Source organism: Diadema antillarum, unplaced genomic scaffold, assembly GCF_040938485.1.
Source record: "Diadema antillarum isolate AM-2024a unplaced genomic scaffold, OU_Dant_1.0 seq00000925_RagTag, whole genome shotgun sequence".
Lineage (NCBI taxonomy): Eukaryota > Metazoa > Echinodermata > Echinoidea > Diadematoida > Diadematidae > Diadema > Diadema antillarum.
In genome coordinates, this window is record NW_027271776.1 from 40,912 (window position 1) to 64,124 (window position 23,213).

General features: G+C 40.3%; 1 protein-coding gene across 1 annotated transcript; it reads left to right on the forward strand.

Annotated features, from left to right (window-relative positions):
* The first annotated feature begins 593 nt into the window (after positions 1 to 593).
* Positions 594 to 23,213, forward strand: LOC139741375 (activating signal cointegrator 1-like). The gene is made up of 12 exons (XM_071651958.1): positions 594 to 764; positions 2,498 to 2,588; positions 5,404 to 5,551; positions 6,514 to 6,663; positions 9,946 to 10,209; positions 12,220 to 12,404; positions 13,311 to 13,635; positions 18,444 to 18,625; positions 19,215 to 19,339; positions 20,558 to 20,649; positions 22,689 to 22,785; positions 23,078 to 23,213. Exons 2-12 carry the CDS (start codon positions 2,503 to 2,505, stop codon positions 23,143 to 23,145), a joined length of 1,722 nt encoding a protein of 573 aa, XP_071508059.1. The 5' UTR covers positions 594 to 764; positions 2,498 to 2,502; the 3' UTR covers positions 23,146 to 23,213.

Genomic DNA, 23,213 nt, shown 5'->3' on the forward strand with positions numbered 1-23,213 from the left:
TTGAATGTTCATTATTTCTGTTCTTTTTTTTGGGGGGGGAGGGGGACGGGTCAATGGAAATTATTGTCTGCTCATTCATTTGAATATTTGTATCTAAATATTAAAAAAAAATGTTTTGCCATTCAAAACTAACGAATCTTTAGATAATCAAAACTTTCTTTCTTTCTTTCTTTAATCCGATTTGGATCAAATTTACACAGTTGTGCTTGCAAAATTTTGTTCTTTCTTTTCTGACTAACATTAAGTTACAAAAGAATAACCACTTGATGCATTAATTTTTGTATTTTATGTTGCCCTCTCAAGAAACATGTACTACATAATTATGTTATCTAATTTGAGCCGAAAAGCGTTATTTTTAACATTTCAACAAACTTAACTTGCTATATTAGACAGCACAAAATGAGTTTTCATGGATAAACGGACTCTAACTGAGGCACATACAGAGGGCAGCAGACATTATTCTCACAATCGGTAGTGGTGTGTGTGTATTATGTGTGGTGCAGGTATGGTGCAATCATACACACGAAATGTATAGGATCTTCGCAATGGTACGTGTGTAGTTTACGTGTAAGTGCATGGCAGCTGGCCAGACGATTTTGACGGGAATTCCCAAGTTTGATTCATCCCATTTTGCCTTATTTCAGCGTGCAATTGAAGCTAGTCATACATCTGTGTACACGTTCTGCGTCCGGATTCTTCACCACACGTTCATGCCTAGTTATTGCCATATTGGTCTGGTAAGAAGAGCTGACAGAACCAATAAAGTAAGACAAAGTTTGATACAGTATAGGTACCGCGCAGCCCGACAGACTCGGGTGAATCTCCCTCCTGTGTCCGGCTAGTTTCATACGGGCCTCCGTGACCATGTTGCTGCATGTGCATTTTTCAATCTTATGTTAACTTTATACTGCGTGCACATTTAACTATTCTTTTACCCTCAGGATACCTATGGAGCTCTAGCCCTCTCCTATAATTTGTGCGTGTTTTATTTTTATTCTTGAGATATAGACGAAAAACTAGTGAAGTAACTCAGGCTCAGTTTTCTACAATTTTGGTGTAAACTCAAGTCTAACCCCGGTACCCCAGCCCAGGCCCGCCAGGGCTTATACTAATTACTATTGAATAGGGCGCTCCTTGTATACTAGTAGTTACACAGTCACAGTCATTACTGTCGCAATTAATTAGTGTAGACTCTATAAACTCTAGATACAAATCTTTGTAGACGTGATCTATGTGATGCCTGATCAGCATGTTGTAGTGTTGATGCTGTGTGAATACTGATGTTGTTGGTTGCATGATCTAGCCAACTAGCCAGATCTCCCAGACTGTGCTGTATAGTGTAGGCTGTTAGTAGTGTAAGCTGTTGTAAGGTTTATAAATTTATTTAGTTGTTGACTTATGACAGGTAACATAACTGGAACCTACAAACATGTAAGGTGGTGTGTTGAGCTAGTTAGTGAGTATTAGTGTACCGGTAGTACAGTGATTTGTAAAACAAAAGTGTTATTAATGGACAATTAAGTTAAACACTAACACAGACAGCTAAAATGATCTGTTTACCTGGGGACCGTTTCATGAAACTTTTTGTCAGTGATTTACACTGACAACTGATAAAAGCTACTGAAATCCTTGTGTCTGATTTGCTGATTGTAAATTTGTCGGTGAAAACCTCAGACGAATTCGTTGATGAAACGCCCCCCCTGATCTCGATGTTAAATGCATTATGAACTGTACATACAGCTGTACATCTTATATGAGGCATTTGATCAGTAAGTCAGAAATATCTGTTTGTCTGGAGGAGTTTTTAATAAAAAGAGACATACCGTTGGGGAGAATATCTATGGATGTATACACTTTGAAGAACTTGAACCAATATTTCCTGCTGACAAACTCTATACCTTGTCCATGATCCACTTGACTACAGCATGAACTCCATTTGACCCCTATGACCCAGGGTAGGGTTTAGTTTATTACATCCGCCAAGAGAGGGAGGAGGTTATGTTTTCACTGCCGTTGATTTGTGTGTGTGCAAAGTACGGTAGCTCAAAAAGTTGAAGATGGATTTGGATGAACTTGTAGGAAAGGTTGAGAATGACACAATGAACAGGTGATTAAATTTTGGTAGTGATCCAAAAATTTTTGAGGATTTTATAAAGAATCTTTGATATTTTCATTTTTGGCAGGTAGGGTCAATGAACTTGGGTGTTCAAGCTTTGCATTTTTTAGGTTATCACATGCGCACCAAAGTGTGTGCTCTAGTTTCTGCCAGGGCGAGGCACGCCACACAGCCTGGAGTTGATGTAACAAAAGGCTTCTATATTTGGAAATCAGGTGATTTACAGCATGCCTACATATTGATGGATATCATTGATCTCCATGGAAAACAAGATCAGTGGTGGAAACGAGCTGCTTGGCAGAGGTCTATGCTCTCAGAGTGCTTCTCTAGTTTTCATCTGAAAATTTGACAATCTCTGTACTCTATCCGTTCATTTAACAGAAGACATGGCAGCATCTCCTTCACTCATTCAGTGGTGCACAGAAGAACTGAGCAGGATTTTGTTATCAGATACGTCAGATGACTTCACGAGGTATATATTCTTTTTCCATTCATTTGTACAGCATTTTTAAAAATCTGTTTAAAATTTCTGTGTGCAGTTGTTCTCACAATTTTCAAACAAAGAAAATAATATGCCTTTGTGTTTAGACATCTGTGTAGTGATTGAGAGCATGTTCCCGTAATTCTCGCTATCGCCAATGACGTAAAAAGTAACCGGATGTGGCTTTTTCGTCAAGATTTAGTGCAGTAGGCGGCTGTACCCGAGCCAGCCAGTGGCCAGGCCTGTCATACTCGTACACTTTAGCTATAGCCCCTGCTTACGCGTTGCCCTAGGCCGACCTTGCATTAGCATGCACCACCGCGCGCATATTAGTTAAGCTAACACATACCGGTACATCGTACTGCTTGATCATGCAATCGATGTGCACATCACTGTTCAGTCATCTCTGCATACGCTGAAAATATGCTGGAAAATATTCACCCACCTGGATATCGTCATGGAATGCCCATCTTTTTATGCCTCCGCCACGAAGTGGTGCTGGAGGCATTATGTTTTCGGGTTGTCCGTCCGTCCTTCCGTCCGTCCGTATTAAATGAATTTTGTGGAAAGGGTAACTATCAAAATCTTTTGAGGTATTCTAATGAAACTTGGCATGTATGTGTATTAGGGGGTGAAGTTGTGCCTATCAACTTTTGGGTCCACATGCTCAAGGTAAAAGGTCAAAAGGTCAAGGTCAAATACATAAAATTTAACTTTTTCCACCATATCTATGCAATGCCGGAAGATATTTTCTTGAAACGTAGTGTATACATGTATTGCCCAATTAAGATTCTCTGGTGAAAGTTTGGGTCATGAGGTCAAAGGTCAAAAGGTCAAGTAAAAGTATTAAAACTTCACCTTTTTTCTCTGTACTTCGGAAATTGTTCAAGGTATCTTCATGGAATATAGCTAACATGTAATGACTGGCAGTGATTATCTAGAGAATTTAGGGTTCATGGGGTCGAAGGTCAGGGGTCAAAGGTCAAGGGCAACACTTCAAAATTTTACTATTTCCCTCATGTTTATGCCATGCCAGCAGGATTATTATTATCATTTTTTTTACACTTGGTGCATGCATATAACCTAATAGAGATTCTCTGGAAAGTAATTTTTTTCTTTTGCTTTTGCCCAAAAGGTCAAAGATCAAGTGAAAGTGCTGAACTAAGTTTTTCCTCCATATCTCGGAAGTGGCTCAAGTTATCTTGAAACTTACTACATATTTATGCATGTTCTGCTTGACAGTGATTATCTTATGACTTTTAGGGTCAAAGGCCAAATGAAAATGGTAACAATTTACTATTCAATACAGAAGTTGCACTTTTTCTCCATACCTTGAAAATTACTCAATGCATAAACGTATGAATGGGTCAAAGTCAAGTTAAAGTCCGTAAATTCCAAATACATGCTCTCCTATTCATCCAATTAAACCTAGGTCAAGGAAGGTGAACATTCAACACGTTTGTGACAAACTTGTCATTTTGATATTTTGCCAGTTTTGTGAAAATGTAATCACACATTGTCCACATGTACTATCTAGACCTATTAGGAGAATCATGCATTATGGCGGAGGTACCAGTCGCCATAGCGACATTTCTAGTTTTTATCTGTTCTCTGTCGAAGTGTTACAAACACAATCGGGAATGAACCGTGATCTCGAACTTATCCTGTCTCCGAAGCAATTTCTTAAGCAAGTACTACTACTAGTAAGTTGCGCGCGCACGTACTGCGCTGTGGAGTCACCCGCAAACTTCACCCACGCGACCACGTCACGTCTCGTATGCCAGAAAGGGACCCATTTCTGTAGAATTTGTTCATTTATTGTCATGCAAACAACACATGGCAGCTTCGCAGTAACAACCCATAGTCGTATTAACAGCAATTTCTTAAGAATAGAGAAATTTCAAGTCATATTAAAGCTGAAATTCATGTCGAGAAAACAGTAAGTACACATAAAATACAGTTGGTTGTGTGTGTAAATAGCATTAGTCACGTATCATGCGCGTACGAACGGAAGTGACTTTGCTACCGGACTATCCCATAATGCACCGTAAATGACGCTTAAAGGCAGCCGATCGCCATCTCTTACGGTACGTAAACTCCGAACGACCGAAGTTTGTGCATGCAATTGCGCAATGCCAGACTCGGTGCTATATCCATAAACGTGTGGGACAATGCTGCCACTGAGACATGTGTGTGTGTGTCCGTGTGTGTGTATGCATCATACACAAACATTGTCACCGCAAGCTGCAGTGATTGGAGGAGAGAGGCCAGAAGACGCGTGGCTCTTTTGGCCTCTCTTCATGCGCATGCGCACTGAGAGTGTGCGTCCATTCGGAAGCTCTCGTGGCTCGCTCAGACAGCCATTTTGTGTTAGGAGATTTGTAGCATAGAGCTCTTGTAGGTTAGCGTGTTGTTCGCTGACCCATTCTCGATTGAGCCAGCGCTATTCTCATTCGGGGTCACTACATTTGATACAGACCGGGGGGAGGCAGCGTGTTGCGTTCGTCTCCGTGCCGCACAAACCACTTGCCATGATTGAGTGCCTTTAAATCAACATCCGGGTACTTTTTACGTCATTGGCGATAGCGAGAATCACATTAGGCTCATTGATACAGGATTAATATCTTTCACTTTGTTGTTGTTAAAAGCTAACTATGCTGTAACTCAACAGCACAAAGCACACAACTGTAGGCAACGAGATAATTAAGTGTCATAGTAAAAAAAAAAAAAAAAGAAGTAAGCTGTAGTGTACAGTGTCAGCACGCTTGAGCAATTATTACATCATCTCTGTCATTGCTGTCAACAGATACATGCTTGCCATTGAAGATGATGCTGAGCTTGTTGACTACCTCAAGGACTTGCTTCACTGTTCCGATGAGCAGAAGACCTCCTTCATTGAGGAGCTGATGAGGAGAAGGAAGGATGCAAACTCTACCATCCCTCAAAATTTCACAGTGAGTATTCACAGGGATGCCAAGTTCAACATTTTTTTATGAGTGAGATTTTCATGACTCAACGTCTTGGCACGCGAACGAGGGTGTGGGAGGGGTTAGTAGGGAGCTTTTTCAATTTTTAGCTCTTAATGGTGCGATCAGGTGCATACTTAAGTGACTATTTTTTACTTATTTTGAAAGACAAAAGGGAAATATACCTTCAATTGCAACTATCACTTTAATCCTTTGAGCTATGCTCATTATTAATAGGCCCAAGTTGCAGACTTCACTCAATACGTGAGAAAAATGGGTGCCATGCGTGAGATCGTGAGACGGACCCTAAATGCTTGAGTCTCACGCAGAATGCGTGAGACTTGGTAGCTGTGTATTCATCATCTAAGCATCTTTGTGTGTTTGTGTTGTGTGTGAGTGTACAAGTATTTGTGTGTGTGTACAAGTGTGTGTGTGTGTGTGTGTGTGTGTGTGTGTATGTGTGCATGTGCTTTATATTAAATGAACTTCAATCAAATCAGCTCTTGTTGGATGTCATGACTACCTACCTTCGGAAACTACTTGCCGGAGTCCCTTCAGAGGAGTGTCCTTACAGCTGGACCAGCATGTCAAGACCAGTGTTTCCAAGATATCTGTGTCTAATGTTAAGATATAAAATGATGCATAGTTTCCTTGCAGCCTGGTATACCAATGTAAAAATCTTTTGAGGAGATTAACATTTTACAAGTTTACAATGTATTTCTTACAGTATAGAGTTCTTGGTGTAGCTAAACATGATACTCATTTTGTAGCCTAACCAGACACAATGGTTGCTCATTGAAAATGTATATATTTAAAAGTGAATTAACTTGGCGTATTTTTCGTGTTGAAATTTAATTTAATATAAGATGATTATGCCTAGTTTGCTAATGAGGTCATATTAAGCTGAAGTAATGCAAGTCTCCACTTCATTTGTTTTGTGATGTTTCAAGGTGTACAGGAAATCTGCTGATACAGAGGAACAGACTTGGACAGAGGCTAGAAAACCCAAAGGAAAATCCAAGAACAAGGAGAAGAAACAAGCAAACCAAAATAAAGAGAACACTCAACCAGCAAAGACGCAGCAACCCCAAACAGCTCAGGTAACCAAATAATGATATTATAAAATGGGTTCAAGAATGTAGCCAATAGGAAGCGCTGAAATGAGTCACTTGTGCTTTGGTTATTCTAGTCCCATTGCACTGCGTGTTAAATCCTATTGCCGATCGTCTGTGCACGCGGCGGCTCCTTTGAATTGCATGCATACGCGCTGTCAATCCTGTAAACAACTTCTAGTTCGGGCTGCCGGCCGACCGGCCTTTCTTCCCTTGTGCATAACATGTGTGGCGTACGTATACTCTTATACGTACAGTACAAGACCAAGCGTTGTGGGACCGGACGCGTACATGGAGTCACTTTGAAGGGCAAATCCAACGATTTAGCAGGTTAATTCTCACGCCGTTTTCAGAGTATGTTGTCTAGTAGGCCTATATGAGGAGTCTATATCAAGTCTTTAAGGTATAGGGTGCATATTCTCTGTAGAATAAGTAAGTTTTCATGCGGGAACTTAAGTGTCCGGAAACCCAACCCCCCCCCATCATACTTCGATGTGCGGGATTTCCGAGTGCGACGTGCATAAATGTTTGGGACGAACATCTTCGGACGTCTTGACCCACAAAGGTACGTGAAAAACGCTGAAAAATGCTGTTCGTTTCCGAATTTTCGACCCATTTTATAAAACAAATGATGCACAGGATTATTCGTGGCGTTAGTGGAGATGCAGCACACTCGAGGGTATTTACAATTGTGAAACATGCACGAGCACCTCCACTAACGCACTCTATCCTGTGCATCATTTGTATAATAATAAAAGAAAAGAAAAACACAAAAACAAAAACACAAAAACCATAGACAGATGTGCCAATGGCCCATCGTACTGTTTATAAAAGGTGATATAGATCCTAATGAAATGATTGTCTGAGAGCAATCATGTGACCAGTCTTTCATTTTGCCAAACATAAGTTTTTGCTAATGGTCGGTACTAATGACCAGTACTAACGATCGCTCAGAGATATCACTGCTCAAATACATGACTTTGTTCATTCAGTTTGCTTGGTAGGCCTATGTGAATGAGCGAAATTTCATTGTTACATGTATGTTTGCTCTCGAAAATGGCTGGTGTGCAGCAGAATTTTATGAAACAACAAGGATTTTCTTCATGTTGTAAAGCAAATAGTACACATCATCTTGTTCGGGCTTCAGTATAATTACCCACACTCTGTACCTGCAAAACAATCCAAACATCTTCACCTTCATCTCAGGCATATTAGACTATTCCAAAGGTATGTTGTTTGGATAATTCTGACTAATGCCCTTTCATGTGTATTATTTGTATGCTGTCCAAGTGCAGCTTTAAAATTCTGGAATTGGGATGTTACAGTGGGAGTTGTTTGCTCTTACCAGCTTTGACCCCAAGAGTAACTAGTGTGTGTCAAATTTCAAGCTAACCTCCCATTGTGAAATCAAAGGGAGGAATGAAATGTGTCCTCAAATTTACTTTCAATCCTTTCAAACTTGAATTTGCTTTCGTGACTTGAATTCATGTTCATGACTTGAATTTACTGTTGTTCTCATAGTCATACAGTCTTGTGGTATTGTTGAGATTACTAGAGATAGAAAAGGAGAAAAGACAATTTCTCTTGTACCTTTACAACCCAACTGTGATGTCAGCATGATGACATAAATATGATGCAGGAGTTAAAGTTGACACCATGCCAACAACACTTGAAACCATCAAGTCCTCTAGAAATTGTGCAACAGACTTTATTATCAAAATAGCCGCTCTGAATTTCACTGAAGGAATGATTAGATGAGTTGGTTAAATCAAACTGCACAAAATCAGAAGAAAAAAAAATCTTCGTGAATTGCCAATTTTTAGTCAGAAGCAGGAATTTTAATCTTTTAAAACTGTGTTGCCATTTGACATAATTAGTCATTAATTTAACAAGTGGGAGACATCAAATCAAGAGATTTTTTTACTCTAGATACCTAATAAAACACTGAAAATGGATAAGCAACAATGATCACCAAAACCCAGAAAGATTTGGTGCCTCAGACTTGGTGGGTCAACTTGCAAAATTAGCTAAGATGTGAAAGAGCCTTTAGATGAAAATTGCATGAAAACCGTTGTTCTCAAACATCCTATGGGAGGGTCTGGCTGGAATCGGTTTAAAGTTCTTTGCTATGTAATTCCCCCTCTGCTAGATTAGGGGGGGGGGAGATTGGGTAGAAGGTCAGGAGATTGAATCTGTTAATTCCCATGAGCTGCAGTGACAGAGTTTTTCATTTTCCACTACAGTGCACTCCCGTCATGGACCGGCAGTTTTCTTTCGTTATAACGAAATTTCCTTATAACCGAACAAATACAATATATAACGAAAACAAGAAAACCAAGTATATATATCATATTCTGTTTGCTGAATACTCATCATATACTGGAAAGCTATGTGAAATGTGATGGAATAACTGTATCACAATAATAAACGCAAGTTCCCCTCAGACACTGTGCGTGACACAAAGAGCGAACACACAGTGGTGTGAAGCGTTCATCCATGCAGAGACGCTATAAATGCTTGTTCCGCTACGAAATTTCGAAAGCAATTCGCATTTCGTTATAACAGAGCACATTTCTTTTGTTTTTCTTTGTCTGTGGCGCTCGGAAAAGACTTCGTTATAACGGAAATTTCGCTATAACCGTGTTCGTTATAAGCGAATTTTTTTTACCATAGACTTTAATGGTGATAATTTTGGGACCAGAAGATTTACTTCGTTATAACGAAATGTCGTTATAACCGTGTTCGTTATAACGGGAGTGCACTGTATCAGAGAACTGCTCTGATTTTAATTTCTGGACATAATTGATAGTGAACAGGTTTTGTTTTCTCTATGTTCTTCAACATGCCACACAACAAAATCTATTAGCACTTAGTTACCAAGAGAATGATGTATCAAGGCATGAAGCGATAGAAGTCCTTAAAGCAGTATTCATTTGAATAGTTAGGTCAGAAATGTAAGTATTTGACAGAGTTATTTATTTGAGTAAAGGACTTCAAACTTGGTATTCTGATTATTGATGAGCTAAGTACATGACTTAGTCAAAATTTGATTTATGCTGAGTGCTAAATTGATAACTAGCCCTGTTTCCTGTATCTTGGAGTGTCCTGTGAATGAATGTTGGTGCTTATGAAGAGTAATCCTGGTGCCTTGTTGCATGAAAGTATTTTACTTTGTTTTCAGATACAAGGCTTGAAGAAATTGTATTAGGTTGTGCTGTAGGAGTATTATGTATTTTAGCATTTTATGATTTTGTCCCAACCTGATTACAGCCACCTCAACAGAAACCAGTCATGAATGGCCTGCCACCGCAGGATGACCACGCTCTGGCCCTGCAGCAAGGTGCACGCCGCAAGACCAAGTATGTCGCCCTCTACAGTCAGGAAGGGCAGGCGCGGACGACCATCCACATCCCCGGCAGACACCCCTGCGAGTGCCAGGCCCACAAGCACGCCCTGGTGTCAAACTGTTTGGAGTGTGGGCGTGTCGTGTGCAGTCAGGAGGGATCGGGACCCTGCCTCTTCTGTGGGGCTCTGGTATGTCGGGATCAGTTGGGAGATTCTGTGGAAGTAGTCTTGTCTTAAGCAAGACTGTGTGTATTTATGTGACAGAATGTATTACGCATGCTTTGTGTTCAGTTGCCCATGTCAGTGTACAAATTGTGTGCAGGGTCTATGAGAACTGTACATTGTCTGTGTTAAATGGCACTCCCAATAGGTAATACTCACAAGGCAGTACAGAGTGGGTTGCGTGCACACCAACCTCAAAGATATGTGTGCAAACTATTTCATAAAGACATTAAATCAGCTTTTTGATATGAAAGTGGAAAATCCAGTTTGTTCTTATATCTTGTACTCAGTAGATTTAGCCGTTTAGCTGGTACAGTTATGGTTAACTGATGAGTTGTGCAATTTACCATCTGCTTTGCTTAGCACAAACACTGAACAGAATGAAGCCATATTCCATCCACTGATCATTGAGGTAGTGACAGGTACATGTTCACGTGTAGAAACACAATAGATTGTCAGCTGGAGCACGGTACATGCACACGCTGATTTTTTGCTGATATTGCTATTTCTGCCTTCTCAGCACATGCCAGGGATGTTGTTCATGTGCTTCAGTGACAAAAATCACACCAGTATCAGCTAGTCAGATGGCGGAGATGGCTTGACTAATTTTATCCTAAATGTAGGAGTATTTCTGTAAAAGCTCCTTGTTTAACATTTTCATTCCACAAAGTGCTAGCTGTCAGGATCATTTTATTTTGGAGCACCCACTTGATGGAGAGATGTGCAATTGCAGTTTACAATGATTTGTAATACTGTATTCACCATATAATTAGCAAATTTTTTGCTAATGGGGACTTCCTGCCGATTTTGCGAGTGGTTGAATTTGCCGTCATAAAGTGCAATACTAAACAGAGAAATGTATACATGTACTTACCATTCACATCGGGATCAGAGTTAAATTTTTGCAAAATTCGCTAAAATAAAAACCTCGCAAAATATTCAGCATATACAGTAACCTTGAAGATGAGTTAAAATGCTCATGGGTAATCAATGATCAGTTGTTGCTTTCTCGTTGCTTTAGTGAAGGCGAGTAAAAGGCGATCTTCCTACTTTTTGAAGTATTTTGAGAAAGGGAGTCCAGGTTTGTTGTTTGTATGCGGGCACAATTATTTGTTGTTATGACTGCCGCCTTAGGCCACTGTGAGGGGCATTCATGAAGTGAGATTTAAACATGGATAACCATGTGAAGATCAAGTATCAATATGTTTAAGGTCACAGTGTTAAGATGCAAACCAAAAAATAGTGGATTGTACCTCATGAATGAGACACTCTGACCAAGGAGCATTTTTATTAATTTAGCTACACGTGGTAAATTTTAAATTGTGACAGACATTTCATTGATTAGCTATTCTCCTTGAGATTATAGATCCGTCAGATTTTACCTTTACATTTTGCTACCAATATTTGATAATGAAGTTTGACTCCATGTTCAATTATTTGCCCATCTTTCTTTCCATTAATCAACCATCCATCCATCCATTTATCGATTTATCAATCAACCAATGCATCATATCGCCTCTATTTCAATTCACCCTTCATCTATCCACCAATCTAACTGTTCATTCGTCCATTCTGCCATTTGTCCATCTTTTCATCCATCCATTTACTTATCCACCCATTGATCCACCCATGAATCCATCTATCCATTTATTCATCAATCTATCCATCTATATCTGTCCATCAATCGATCCATGTTTGATACCATCCATCTTAATCCACCCATCTAACTGTTAATTCATTCTTCTTTCATCCATCTTTTCATTCATCCATCCTTCCATCCATTCGTCCATCCACCCATCCTTCCATCCACCCACCCTTTCATCATTTCACCCATCCATCCATCATTCCATCCGTCATCCATCCATCTATCCACCCATCCATCCATCCATCATTCCGTCCATCCATCTATCTATCCATCCATCCGTTCATCAATCCATCTGTCCATCCATCATCCATCTGTCTGTCCACCTGTTGTAGGTGTGCAATAAAGAGGAGCAGGAGATTCTGGCGAGGAACTCCAAGAAGAGTGAAAAACTGCGGAAGAAGTTGATGGGTGAACCCTCAAAGCCGGTCAACGGAGACGGGTCAGCGACGCAGTCCTTGTCCAGCATAGACAAGGCCATTGCACACAAAGAACGACTCATTGAATATGACAAGACCAGGTCAGTGGTTACAACGCTGCAATATTTATGTTCACAGGCAGTTGCCAAACTTGAAGATTACATTGAAAACTTAACTGTCGATGATTAGCTCCACTCATGCATTCACGACGTGGGTTCACACCCGCACCTAAACTTAAGTTACAACTTACGAGCGAGCCCCACTCGATGATTACAACGGAAGTGCAGAGTCTTTGCTAGATGACCTTTAATATGCCCATACAAAATAGCGCAGTGAACGAGACACGCGGTTCACGCTAACTCATAAGCTCATTGATTATTGTGTCCACACGGAACGAGACTACGATCGGGGACCCCCCCATGGCTCATGGAGAGAGCGTAAACCCTAAGATGTCTCGTGGTTCTAGTCATCGACTAAACTTTAAGATTGTTAACTTTCGAGTGCGTCCACACGGTGCTAAACTACAAGCTAATCATCGAGAGTTAAGTGTTCGACCTAAACTTAAAGTTTAGGAACATTGTGTGAACCTAACTTACGATATTATCTAGGAGGCACGACCTCTGATGTCAGGACCTGATTTATGAGTAGTTTTCAAGTATAGCAGTCAAAATATTAAATTACTTTAAATTACATGCAGGTATCACACGGCACAAACTTTGTAAGGATTTCCACACTGCAAAATGTTATATATCTTCCGTGTAGGTGAATTGCAAATCTTTGATATGGAGATTGTGTGGTCTATGTTTGATAAATCAAGATTAATATAGAGTACCAAAGTGATGATGTCACAAACTTTTGTTATAGCGTGGGTTGGAACCAAGTGTGCGCATAAACACTCTGGCCAGGTGAGGTCATTGAGAACCAGTTTCCATGGCGATGAATGGCTATGACATCACACTTTGGTACTCTGTATAAACCTGTGAGGAATCCCTTTTGATCTCTTCCAGCGAGAGGAGGACCCAGGTCGTGGACGACCAGTCCGACTACTTCTCCAGTGACTCCAACCAATGGCTCAGCGGGAAGGAGAAGGGGGACCTTCGCAGGAGGGAGGCGGAGCTACGGGAGCAGCGGCACGGCTCCAGGCTCCAGAAGAAGTTCACCCTAGACTTTGCTGGCAGGAAGGTAGTGGAGCAGGAGGGTGGGGAGATGTACAACCGGCAGGACGAGGTGGTGCAGAGGGTCACCTTTGGCAACAAGACTGGTGATAGGGAGGCGTCGAGGGAACCCGATACCACCATTCTCAACCCCACCATTGTGAGGGAACCCCCCAAGGTATGTAATTTCAGGTGGTGCATGCTCGTCCGGCCATGAGTGCTCGTAAGAGCCTTTCACTACTTTTGATAAGGAAACACAGTTGTAAAGCAATGGAACCAACACAAATATTCACTGCATGAAACTTTCGTGAATTGGAGCAGACAACCCTTTTTTTGCAGCGTGACACCTTAGCTAATTGCCACTGCCGTTCAACGCATTGTGTAGGCAAAACCTTTCACGTGCCTTTTACTTAACCCTAAAGGGGCCGGGCTTTTTTGGCTATGCTCAGACCGGGGGGGGGGGGATGGATTCCGCCCCATCGGTGGTGTGATCGCGATGAAATTTTGCATGCGTGAGACCCGCGTCATAATCTACAATATTGTGTCATAAGATTTTTTGAAACAATCAATTTCTGATTTTAATTAATTAATTATGCAAATTAAGCTCAAGATCATATTTTAGCCTAATTAAAAGCATTGAGAGTCTAATTTTTGATTTGTAAATCTGTTTTAGCATATTCAACAATTGTACATCACAAAAACTTCGAAAATTCATTTCAATTCTTACTATTTTATTGTTTTCAGAATTTCTTATGTATTTCCTTGTTTTTCAACTTTTGTTTTTTCTTTGTTTTTTCATTTGAAATTGTCACTCACCACTTTTCTACCATAATTAGCACGAAACTAATCAATGAAAGTGATTAATTGTAAAAATAAGCAGGTTTGTATGACTTTCATGACAGAGCACTGTTTTCCATAGGAAATGTACACAAAATCACAAAATTATGCCCGTTTTGGGGCGACATTCCGTTACAAAAATGGGCGTGGCTTCGCAAAAGTATGCGCGGACGTCACAAATTTGGTCTCAAAAGTTGCGCGAGACTTGAACAAACAAAGTCAAGAAGCCTCGCGACGAGGACTTCTCGCGTTACAGAATTATAGCGCGAAACGTCGAGGGGGGGTATCCCCCCGCCCCTTTTAGGGTTAAGCAAATCTGAGCTCTTCACAAAACTCGTGAAAGTTTCATGCACATGAAAATTTCTGTTTTTACAGTAGTTGCAAACAGTCACAGAATGGTTGTTTGAATAGGAGATGTCAGTGAATGTGGCATCTGATCAGCATGTGTACAAGTACATTTAGGACTGCGGTGTCATAAGAACTATCTCTGAAGACGAAAAGATGTAACGGCATGTTCACTAGAGTTGATGTTTTTCCTGCTTGCCATATTCTCTCAATCAGTTCCAAGTGAAACAAATGAAAAGATAAGATTTAACAGATGTTCAATCCTTATATATGCATCCAGGTAAATTAATCCAGTTAACTTTGCTTAAGTCAGCCTTGCATAAATCAAATAACTCATAAGTCGAAGGTCTTTTCAAGTGCTCTTCTTTTTATATTCTATGATTTTAATTCCTCATAAGTCAAATTTTTGTAGTGTCTAAGTCCAAGCTATTTCTTCAGTCTAAAATAGATTTGACTTTATAGGCAAGCTTGATTGTATATGATATATTCATTAAGAGACAAACTTCAAAAAAAAAAAAAGAAACTCAGTGTTTCCTATGAAAATGAGGCCAAAGAAGTGTCAGCCACTGTGCGTCAATGCTCATTCCTTCTCCACATTCTTGTATTTTCTCATGGTTGTACCAAGGAGGGTCAAGAGAATGGAGTCACAACTCTTATTCCCTTTGAAACCATGTTCGAAGCCGCCACTCAAAAATATTTGAAGTATGTACCAAACAGGTGCTGCCCCACAGATAGGAGGACAATTGATTCATGTGTCATTGCATAATGACCAGCTACCTTCTAAGAAAGAGATGTCTTTATGATGGTAATAACTTTTCGCCATCCCTACTTATGGAATATGAGCAATACAAAAAGGCATAGGCAGGGGATGCGCGGATAGAAATCACATAGAAATCAATGAAATGAAAATCAAATTTACTGGACATGGGCATGTCCGGGCACAAATCTGACATATTGATTTACAAAGAACTATTCTCGAGGATTATTCCATATCAGTTTTATTTGTTGGAATTTAGCGGAAAAGTTTTAAAATCGGCATTCAAAGAGGGTATACTTAAAAACACTTTCACGACATACGGCTCCAATTTACACTTTTGCAGGTATTTCTGGACGAGTTTGAACTTTCCATAAGGAGAAAGTTCATGTCATTTAATGAATAAACAAACAAAATATACCCGATATAATGATAGAGTTCAAAATCCTACTTCTGATTACCCAGAATGATGGCGGCTTCAAACATCAATCGTCAAAGGTACAAATGCACCTGTGGAATTCTTTTGTGCATCCATAGAAATCTGACAACTCTTTGAATAATTATGGCCAGTTGGAGCTCCAGCTCTAGAACCTCCTTTGTTGTACATGTGTCGTGTTAGTATATATTTCACAGACTGAAATGCTTTTATGCATTCCTCACTGCTCCAAGAACTTGTTTCAGGTCCATGTAGCATTCACCTTCAGAGTCCTCTGATGTTGTTAAGGTCTATCGAATATTGATTATTACATTGAAATACATGTACACCATCAGTTTACTGTAATCGTCAATATTTTTGCACGATTGATTTTTTGCGCTGAAATGGCTCAAAAATATTTGTGGGTTCCTAAATTCAGGCTGTGCGATTGTCAACAGCACAATCAGATGATAGCAAAATATATGCGAATATTTCTGCAGGCCATTTGTTCCGTTAAATAATGTCCTGATTCTGCAGAATGAAAAACATGGGAAATTCATCTCACCCAGCCAAATTACTCATGCAAAAATATCCACTTTATAATACAATTTGTGATGTCATATTTGAAGAGCAAAATGAAGATATATGTATATGTATGTGATACATAATTGGATTTCAATGCCCTTTGGCTTTAAGGTACTTGATCATGTTTTCCACTGGGAGGAGGAAATATAGAATATCTTGCTGAGTGTAGATTTTATATGAAAAATATGTGTGTTGGTGTGTGTGTGTGTGTGTATGTCTGTATCTATGTCTGTGTTTATGGTTTTGTGATGCTTGGTCCCACGCGATATTTCATTGGACAGCTCATCAGACATGTGCAATGTTTGCCACAGGAAAAAAGATGTGCTTTTGGGCATCACATTCAACAAGCTGCACATATCTCAGTGTAGCAGTTTATATGATGACCGTGTTGAGATAAGGAATGATAACTAAGAAATTCCATAACCTACATAAACTTACATGATGACCGCAGTTTCATTTTGTGTAAGATTCACGGCAAGGGTGGCTATGTTTTTCTTTTATTTGTGTGGTGATTTTTCTTACATTTTCATGCTGGGCAATCTCAGTCAGAATTGATGAGACCTTTCTTCATGCTGGTCATACAAAGAGTACCGGTATTTTTGTAATCATGTATATTGAGGTGTCGCTTCACCTGCTCTTGGCATTTTTCCTGCCAGTGCTCTTGACATAGATATTCTGGACAATCAACCCGTTTGATGGATTGGTTACCAGCCCTAAGGGTGGAACTAGTCGATGGAAGAACTAGAATACCCTGGAGATATGTCAGACAGGTGATTAGAGGTATTTTCAGAACTTAAAGAAAAAGAAAACAAAGCTGGCTCTAAAACAATGCTCATCTACTGGGTCAATGGTTGGCCCGGATAATGTCACTGTTCCTAGGGACTGTACAGCATCCTCCTTGCCTGCTAATAGATTTGTCTCCCTCGTTATGGCTTGTGGCCATACGGTGAAGCTCAACAGCGTGGGATCCAGGAGGAATTTGTCCAGTTACATCATCAATCATCTCAAACCACCACCATGATTGTGACAATCATGGTCACCCTTAACTCTTTATGCATCACGGTGAAATCCCTTCGTGTGCCACATTATTCTGAGACGGCAACGGAGACATATGCTTTTGGAAAACATTTTTTTTTTTTTCAAATCCATGTAACTTTCATAGATTTTGTTACGCTGGACATGTAATAAGCAAAGTTGCAGAGCAAATGACAAGCTTTTTCTGTGCTGTAAATTTTTATGGCAGATCTATAATTCTAATTACTTTTTAATCAGTAGCTTTATTATTGTGTAGACATTACTGTTGCACACAAAACAGTGACATAAACCGAGAATTTACTTGCAAATCTAATAGAGAACACTGATTGATATTCAGTCATCCCACAATGAGAGCTACTTGTATTAGAGGAAAGGAACCATGAATGAAGCTTCCATTGTACTGTGACATTTGGCGATTTATTGCTTGGGTTGGGTGGGTTTGAGCGTTTGAACAAAATATGTGAACTTGGCAGGCCGTCAACTGAGTTGGGCGTGTGAGGCATAGATCCGTTTGTATGCCATTGGGACTTGAACCTGGGAGCTAATATGCCCAAGGCCTTGATGAGTATTTCTAAAGTATCGTATCAGACCTTTCTACTCTCTTTGCTGCTGTAAGATTAAAATCAGCATCAGCAATAAGCATTACCTCTAAATAAAAAAAAACTAACACACAGACGAACAGTGTGAATTTCATGTTGCATTTTGTTATCCATGTGATGCTTGAAAAAAGTATCTTGTAGCACACGCACCTATAATAGGGAGCTTTTGATTGAGGATTCAGTGAAATCTGCAGGATGCAACCAAGTTGGAACGTCCTTATCCTTCATGGATCAGTCCATCGTCCCTTACAATCGAGAGGATGCAGGATTTCAAGCTCATAACAATGCCAATGGCAAAAATTTGCTCATGGCACTCAAAATCAACATCTGCGTCCTTAAATCAAAAGCTCCCTAATATGCTGAATCTAGTACATACAATAACTGTGATGGCAACGTTGTCTTCTCTCTGAACCCAGTTCGTCTCCAGTATTCCCAGTGGAGGCCTTCGATCTTCGAGCAGCTCCGCGACAGACACAAAGACGGCGTCTCGAGGCAACCCACGGGTACAGGACCGCGAGCTGATGGAAATGTCAGACGAGGGTCGCTGTCTCAGCATGCACCAACCCTGGGCCTCTCTGCTCGTGGCGGGAATCAAAATGTAAGTCCCTGACGTCTGTTAATCTGTCGCCTCAGGGGTGATATCGATGTTTCTGTTTTCCTTTCTCAGCATTTAGGAGAAAAGTACATGAAATCATATCACATCATTTGCATGGTGCTGGATATCTGTGCAAAAACATTTGAAGGTGCAAACTCCTTCAAGAGAGTCAGGAATTGAATGCCTGGCAAGGCCTCTGAGTTTGTTTGTTTGTTCTCTTTCGGTGGATTGGAATCTTTAGAGGCTCAAAAGAAAGTATCCAATCTGCCTCAAACATGTCCATTGTCCACTGTGTGCATAAGTGTTCCTTGGGGAATTGAATGTTTTGTATATATCTTTGAAAGTGAAGAGAAGGCTCAAAATGTGGGATAATTGTTCTGACTCTGCCAATCTGCATATCAAGTTTTTCACTTACTTAAAAAATCCTTTAAAAACCCTTTCATTTGGGGGGGGGGGGGGTGGGGTGGGTTGGCCATCAATAAAGAAATGTAGATATTATGACAGGAAAACATTGGGAAAGCCACTCTCTTCTTGCATTAAATTGAGTGGAGTTTTCCCTCAGAATTTTCCCTGCTCTCCCCCTTCCTCTCAGGCATGAAGGCAGGACCTGGTACTCCCCTCACCGTGGTCGACTCTGGATCGCTGCGGCCGCCAAGGACCCCGAGCAGGAACAAATCGATACGGCAAAAGCAGCTTACAGGCATCTCAGTTCCGATGGTAAGAAACATCTTGATGAAATCCCTATGGCTGACAGAAGAAAGGAAAATATGTCAACACAAAAATTACGGAACAAAAGAAGCTATTTGCGCAGGTTGTGGATTTGTGGTGCTATGTGTCAAAGAATCTCCACTGACATGTAGTATAGTAAGTTTATGAAACCAGTCAAATTTGTAATGGGCAGCCATAAATGCATCCTGATAATCAAAGGTAAAACTTAGATTCCCATGTGACTGCAGAAACTTTTGATTTGTGCTCTGAAATGAAGACGTATGCATAACAAATGTGTGAAGTAGCGCTTTGATAGGACGATTTCAGTTGGGTAATGACGAAAATGCGAGATATTATCCAACAAGGTGTGCTGGAAGTAATGCAGTCTCAGAGCGTACCTGATCGTGATGTTGTAATACTTAATTACATCGATTACAATATATGGGGCCACAGCTGTATCCATTGCATGAGAGTGAATTGCATACAGCTCGTTAGCTGGATGCGGTTCAGTACTACTGCTAGGGCACGATTCTGTCATCACATACTAGTAGCATTCTATATACCCACTACTGAATGAGGGCACTTCAGGAATAGAAGTTGGGTACACCAACTTTTCCTATTTCACACTTTTGATCTCAAGATACTCCAAAACAACTCATTATCCCAGCAAATTGCATCAGCCAGACAAGGTGCTTGATGAACCCTTTTGATGTAATATGAGCAAATTTCAAATGATGGGAGGATGAATTCTGAGCCCTTCTGAGAACTGTGTTTTAGCTTTAACACTTCTCTTGCAGTTAAGCTCTATCACGGTGATATACCATTGTTTATTTCCTCTGAAGAATGAGAAGCCTTTAAACCACTAAATTTAGATCTGATTCTTGAATTGACTACACATTTTACAAGATGAAAGTTTTAATATTTCTGACTCGAATTGGCAAAGTTTTGTTGATTTATCCCTGATTTTGCACAGATTTAATGAATTTAAACAGCTCCATCTAGTCTTTATCTATTAAACATAGGATATGATGTATGCTGTAAGATTTGGGTGCCAGCTTAATGTGGCTAAGATGATTGTTTCTGTGCTAAGTTGTACTAAGTATCTTGATTGATTAAGTAAAGATATTTTTCGTTGGTTATTGCCATGACATTTCAATGCTGTTACCCAGTTTGCTATCATGCTCTGCCACATTTCAGCACCTTATTGACCTGTTTTCATTCATGCAGACCTTCAGTTTCCGGAACACTTCCCCGTCGGCTGCCTCTTGGGATGTGTGGATGTAGTCGACTGTTTATCACAAGAAGATTATAGGGAGAAGGTGAAACAACCACAATGTTCTGCTGTTTTACACCAGATGCTAGAAATCATCACATAAATACCTACACAGCTACATGATACAAATGATGCACAGGTGTGAGTGCATCAGTCTGAATTGAGGGCATAAGGTTACTATGGAATATTTCACCCACGAGGCGAAGCTGAATGGGCTTAGACTAGATTCCCAGAGACTCCAACTCTCCCGTTTTCGACGGGAGATCTCCCGCCGAAAACCCGTTTTTGCAAAATCTCCCGTTCGAGATTTAATTTCTCCCGTCCTGGATCAATGTCTCCCGTTTGAGAGGATTTCTTACTTATTGCTATCGTATGTTGCAAAAATAAGCCTTTAGATAGCACCAGAGAGCATCTATAACCCTAGGAACTTCGCGCTTCGCACACATAAACTTGGGTCTCCCGTTTGCTAGGGGTTTCAGGCGGGAGAATCTCCAGATCAGAAGGTGCTTGGGGTTGGAGTCTCTGGATTCCATTGTCACTGCATGCACACTATTTGTACTGATGCACACAAGACATGTGCATCATCTGTTTTATAAGACAGGGACACATTTTTTTTGCCAGAAATGAATTTTTTGATAATGTAATGTGATGGAAAATTTAGCTCGACGCATTTTCTTTTAGCTTGCCATAGATGCAACCATGCATCCAATAATTAAATGATGCAGTGTAAATTTACTGGATGCATGGATAGCCAGCCAGTAAGCGTCTCTTACTGAGCGCCCGAACACTTGCATAGTGCGCAAACTCTTGCTGCAAGTGCGCGATAACATGTTTACAGTGGCTACCTTCAGGAAAGCAACGTGCAGCTGGTAAAAATCAACACACAACTTCCGATCAACGAAATGGCAGGATTTTTGCTGCCCATACACATGCTATAAAGGAAGATGCATACATATAATGTACATGCGTTTTCTCAGTAGTGGACAGAGAAAAATTAACGTGGGGCTAGCCTGTGTCGAGGACCCCTTGTTGAGGTGTTCATGTTCATAATATAGTTTTGCCTCATGACTGGTGACACAGGGTTTTTAGGGTGCCAGGCCCTTCTGGAAAGGTTTTTGACACCTCCATTGGTGCTGCCAATGATGTATGATTCATTTCCTTGATGTATCAAACTTATTTCTAGGATAAGTTTCCTTGCCTGCGCTGAGGGCCTTAACTCTTTATGTGCCACGTTCACACGTCTGACTCAGTCGACAGCGTGCCAACTTCGCATATTCTGCTCAAACACACAAACCCGCCCAAACTGATCGATAATTCGCCAAATGTCACAGTACAATGAAAGCGGTCCTCGCGCTTTCATTCCTCTTACATATGGCTCGTATTTTATGTGGTGATTGATCATCAAGCGGTGTTCACTTCTGGATTTGCATGTAAATTCTAAGTTATTGTCACTGTTTTGTGTGGAAAAGTCATGCCTTTTCAGTAATGTAGCTGTTGGTCATTTGAAAGAAAAACAATCATAGATTTGCCATACCATTCACATCAGAGTAAAGCGTGACACTTTGTCTACAAATTTGCTCACTTTGTGCCCGGGTTAACAGAAATCTATACAAGTTACGAAGATTTGAAAAACAGAATGCTTTCACAAAGCATGACTACATTGGTGTATATGAATAATGTGGCACACAGGGGGTTTCCACCATCGCATATAAAGAGTTAAGACTTAAGCGCTCAAAAAATCACACACACACACACACACACACACACACACGCACACACACACGCACAAAGTATGGTTACACCATCTTAAAGAGATTTCAAAACTTCATGATGAAATATTACACAAACGTAAATTTGATTTTAATAGGGATAGAAATTTCATGCCAGGGCCCTTCTGATAGACAAGCGATGGTTGTTTAGTAAAGAATGAAGTGCCTTTCAAGTTTACATTTCAAATCTTGCATTATGTTCATCACAGTATCACTTAGAATTTGGAACACACAGTTGACTTTGACACAGGAGTACAACAGGATGCTTTGAATTTAAGTCTGAATTTTCTCTCTCATCTTTATTTTCCCCTTCTAGTACCCAAAAGGGGAGTCTGCCTCACCATTTGTCTTCATCTGTGAGAATCCACAGGAGTTATTAATCAAGTTTCAGGTCAAAGGAAAGCATAAAATATGTAAGTATCACTATGCTTCTCCATTTCTGCCTAGGAAAACACATGACAGAGATTCCCTTGTCAGGATGTACTTATAATATATAAATTATGTTCACTGCCAATTTTTCCTTTTTAGAGCAAATAACAAATAATGCAATAACATGTGATATACATCTGTTTATATGTGATTTGAGTTGCTGTGAGTTGTTTGTTGGTTTGATACATTGCAGGAAAGTAATGATCTTCTCTCCATAATCCTTCGTGCTGTGTTGCCTTTCGTTTTTAGATTTTGTCCTTTGTTTCTTTGCCACAGGGAGACTGGATGGACAGATGCATAAGGCAGCAAAGCAAGGACTTAGGCAGAGTCTACAGAACTCATGATAGTGGGTGCCAGGTTAGAGGTTGACATGGAATCTGCACTTCTCTTCTTCTTCTAGAGGACCACTAAA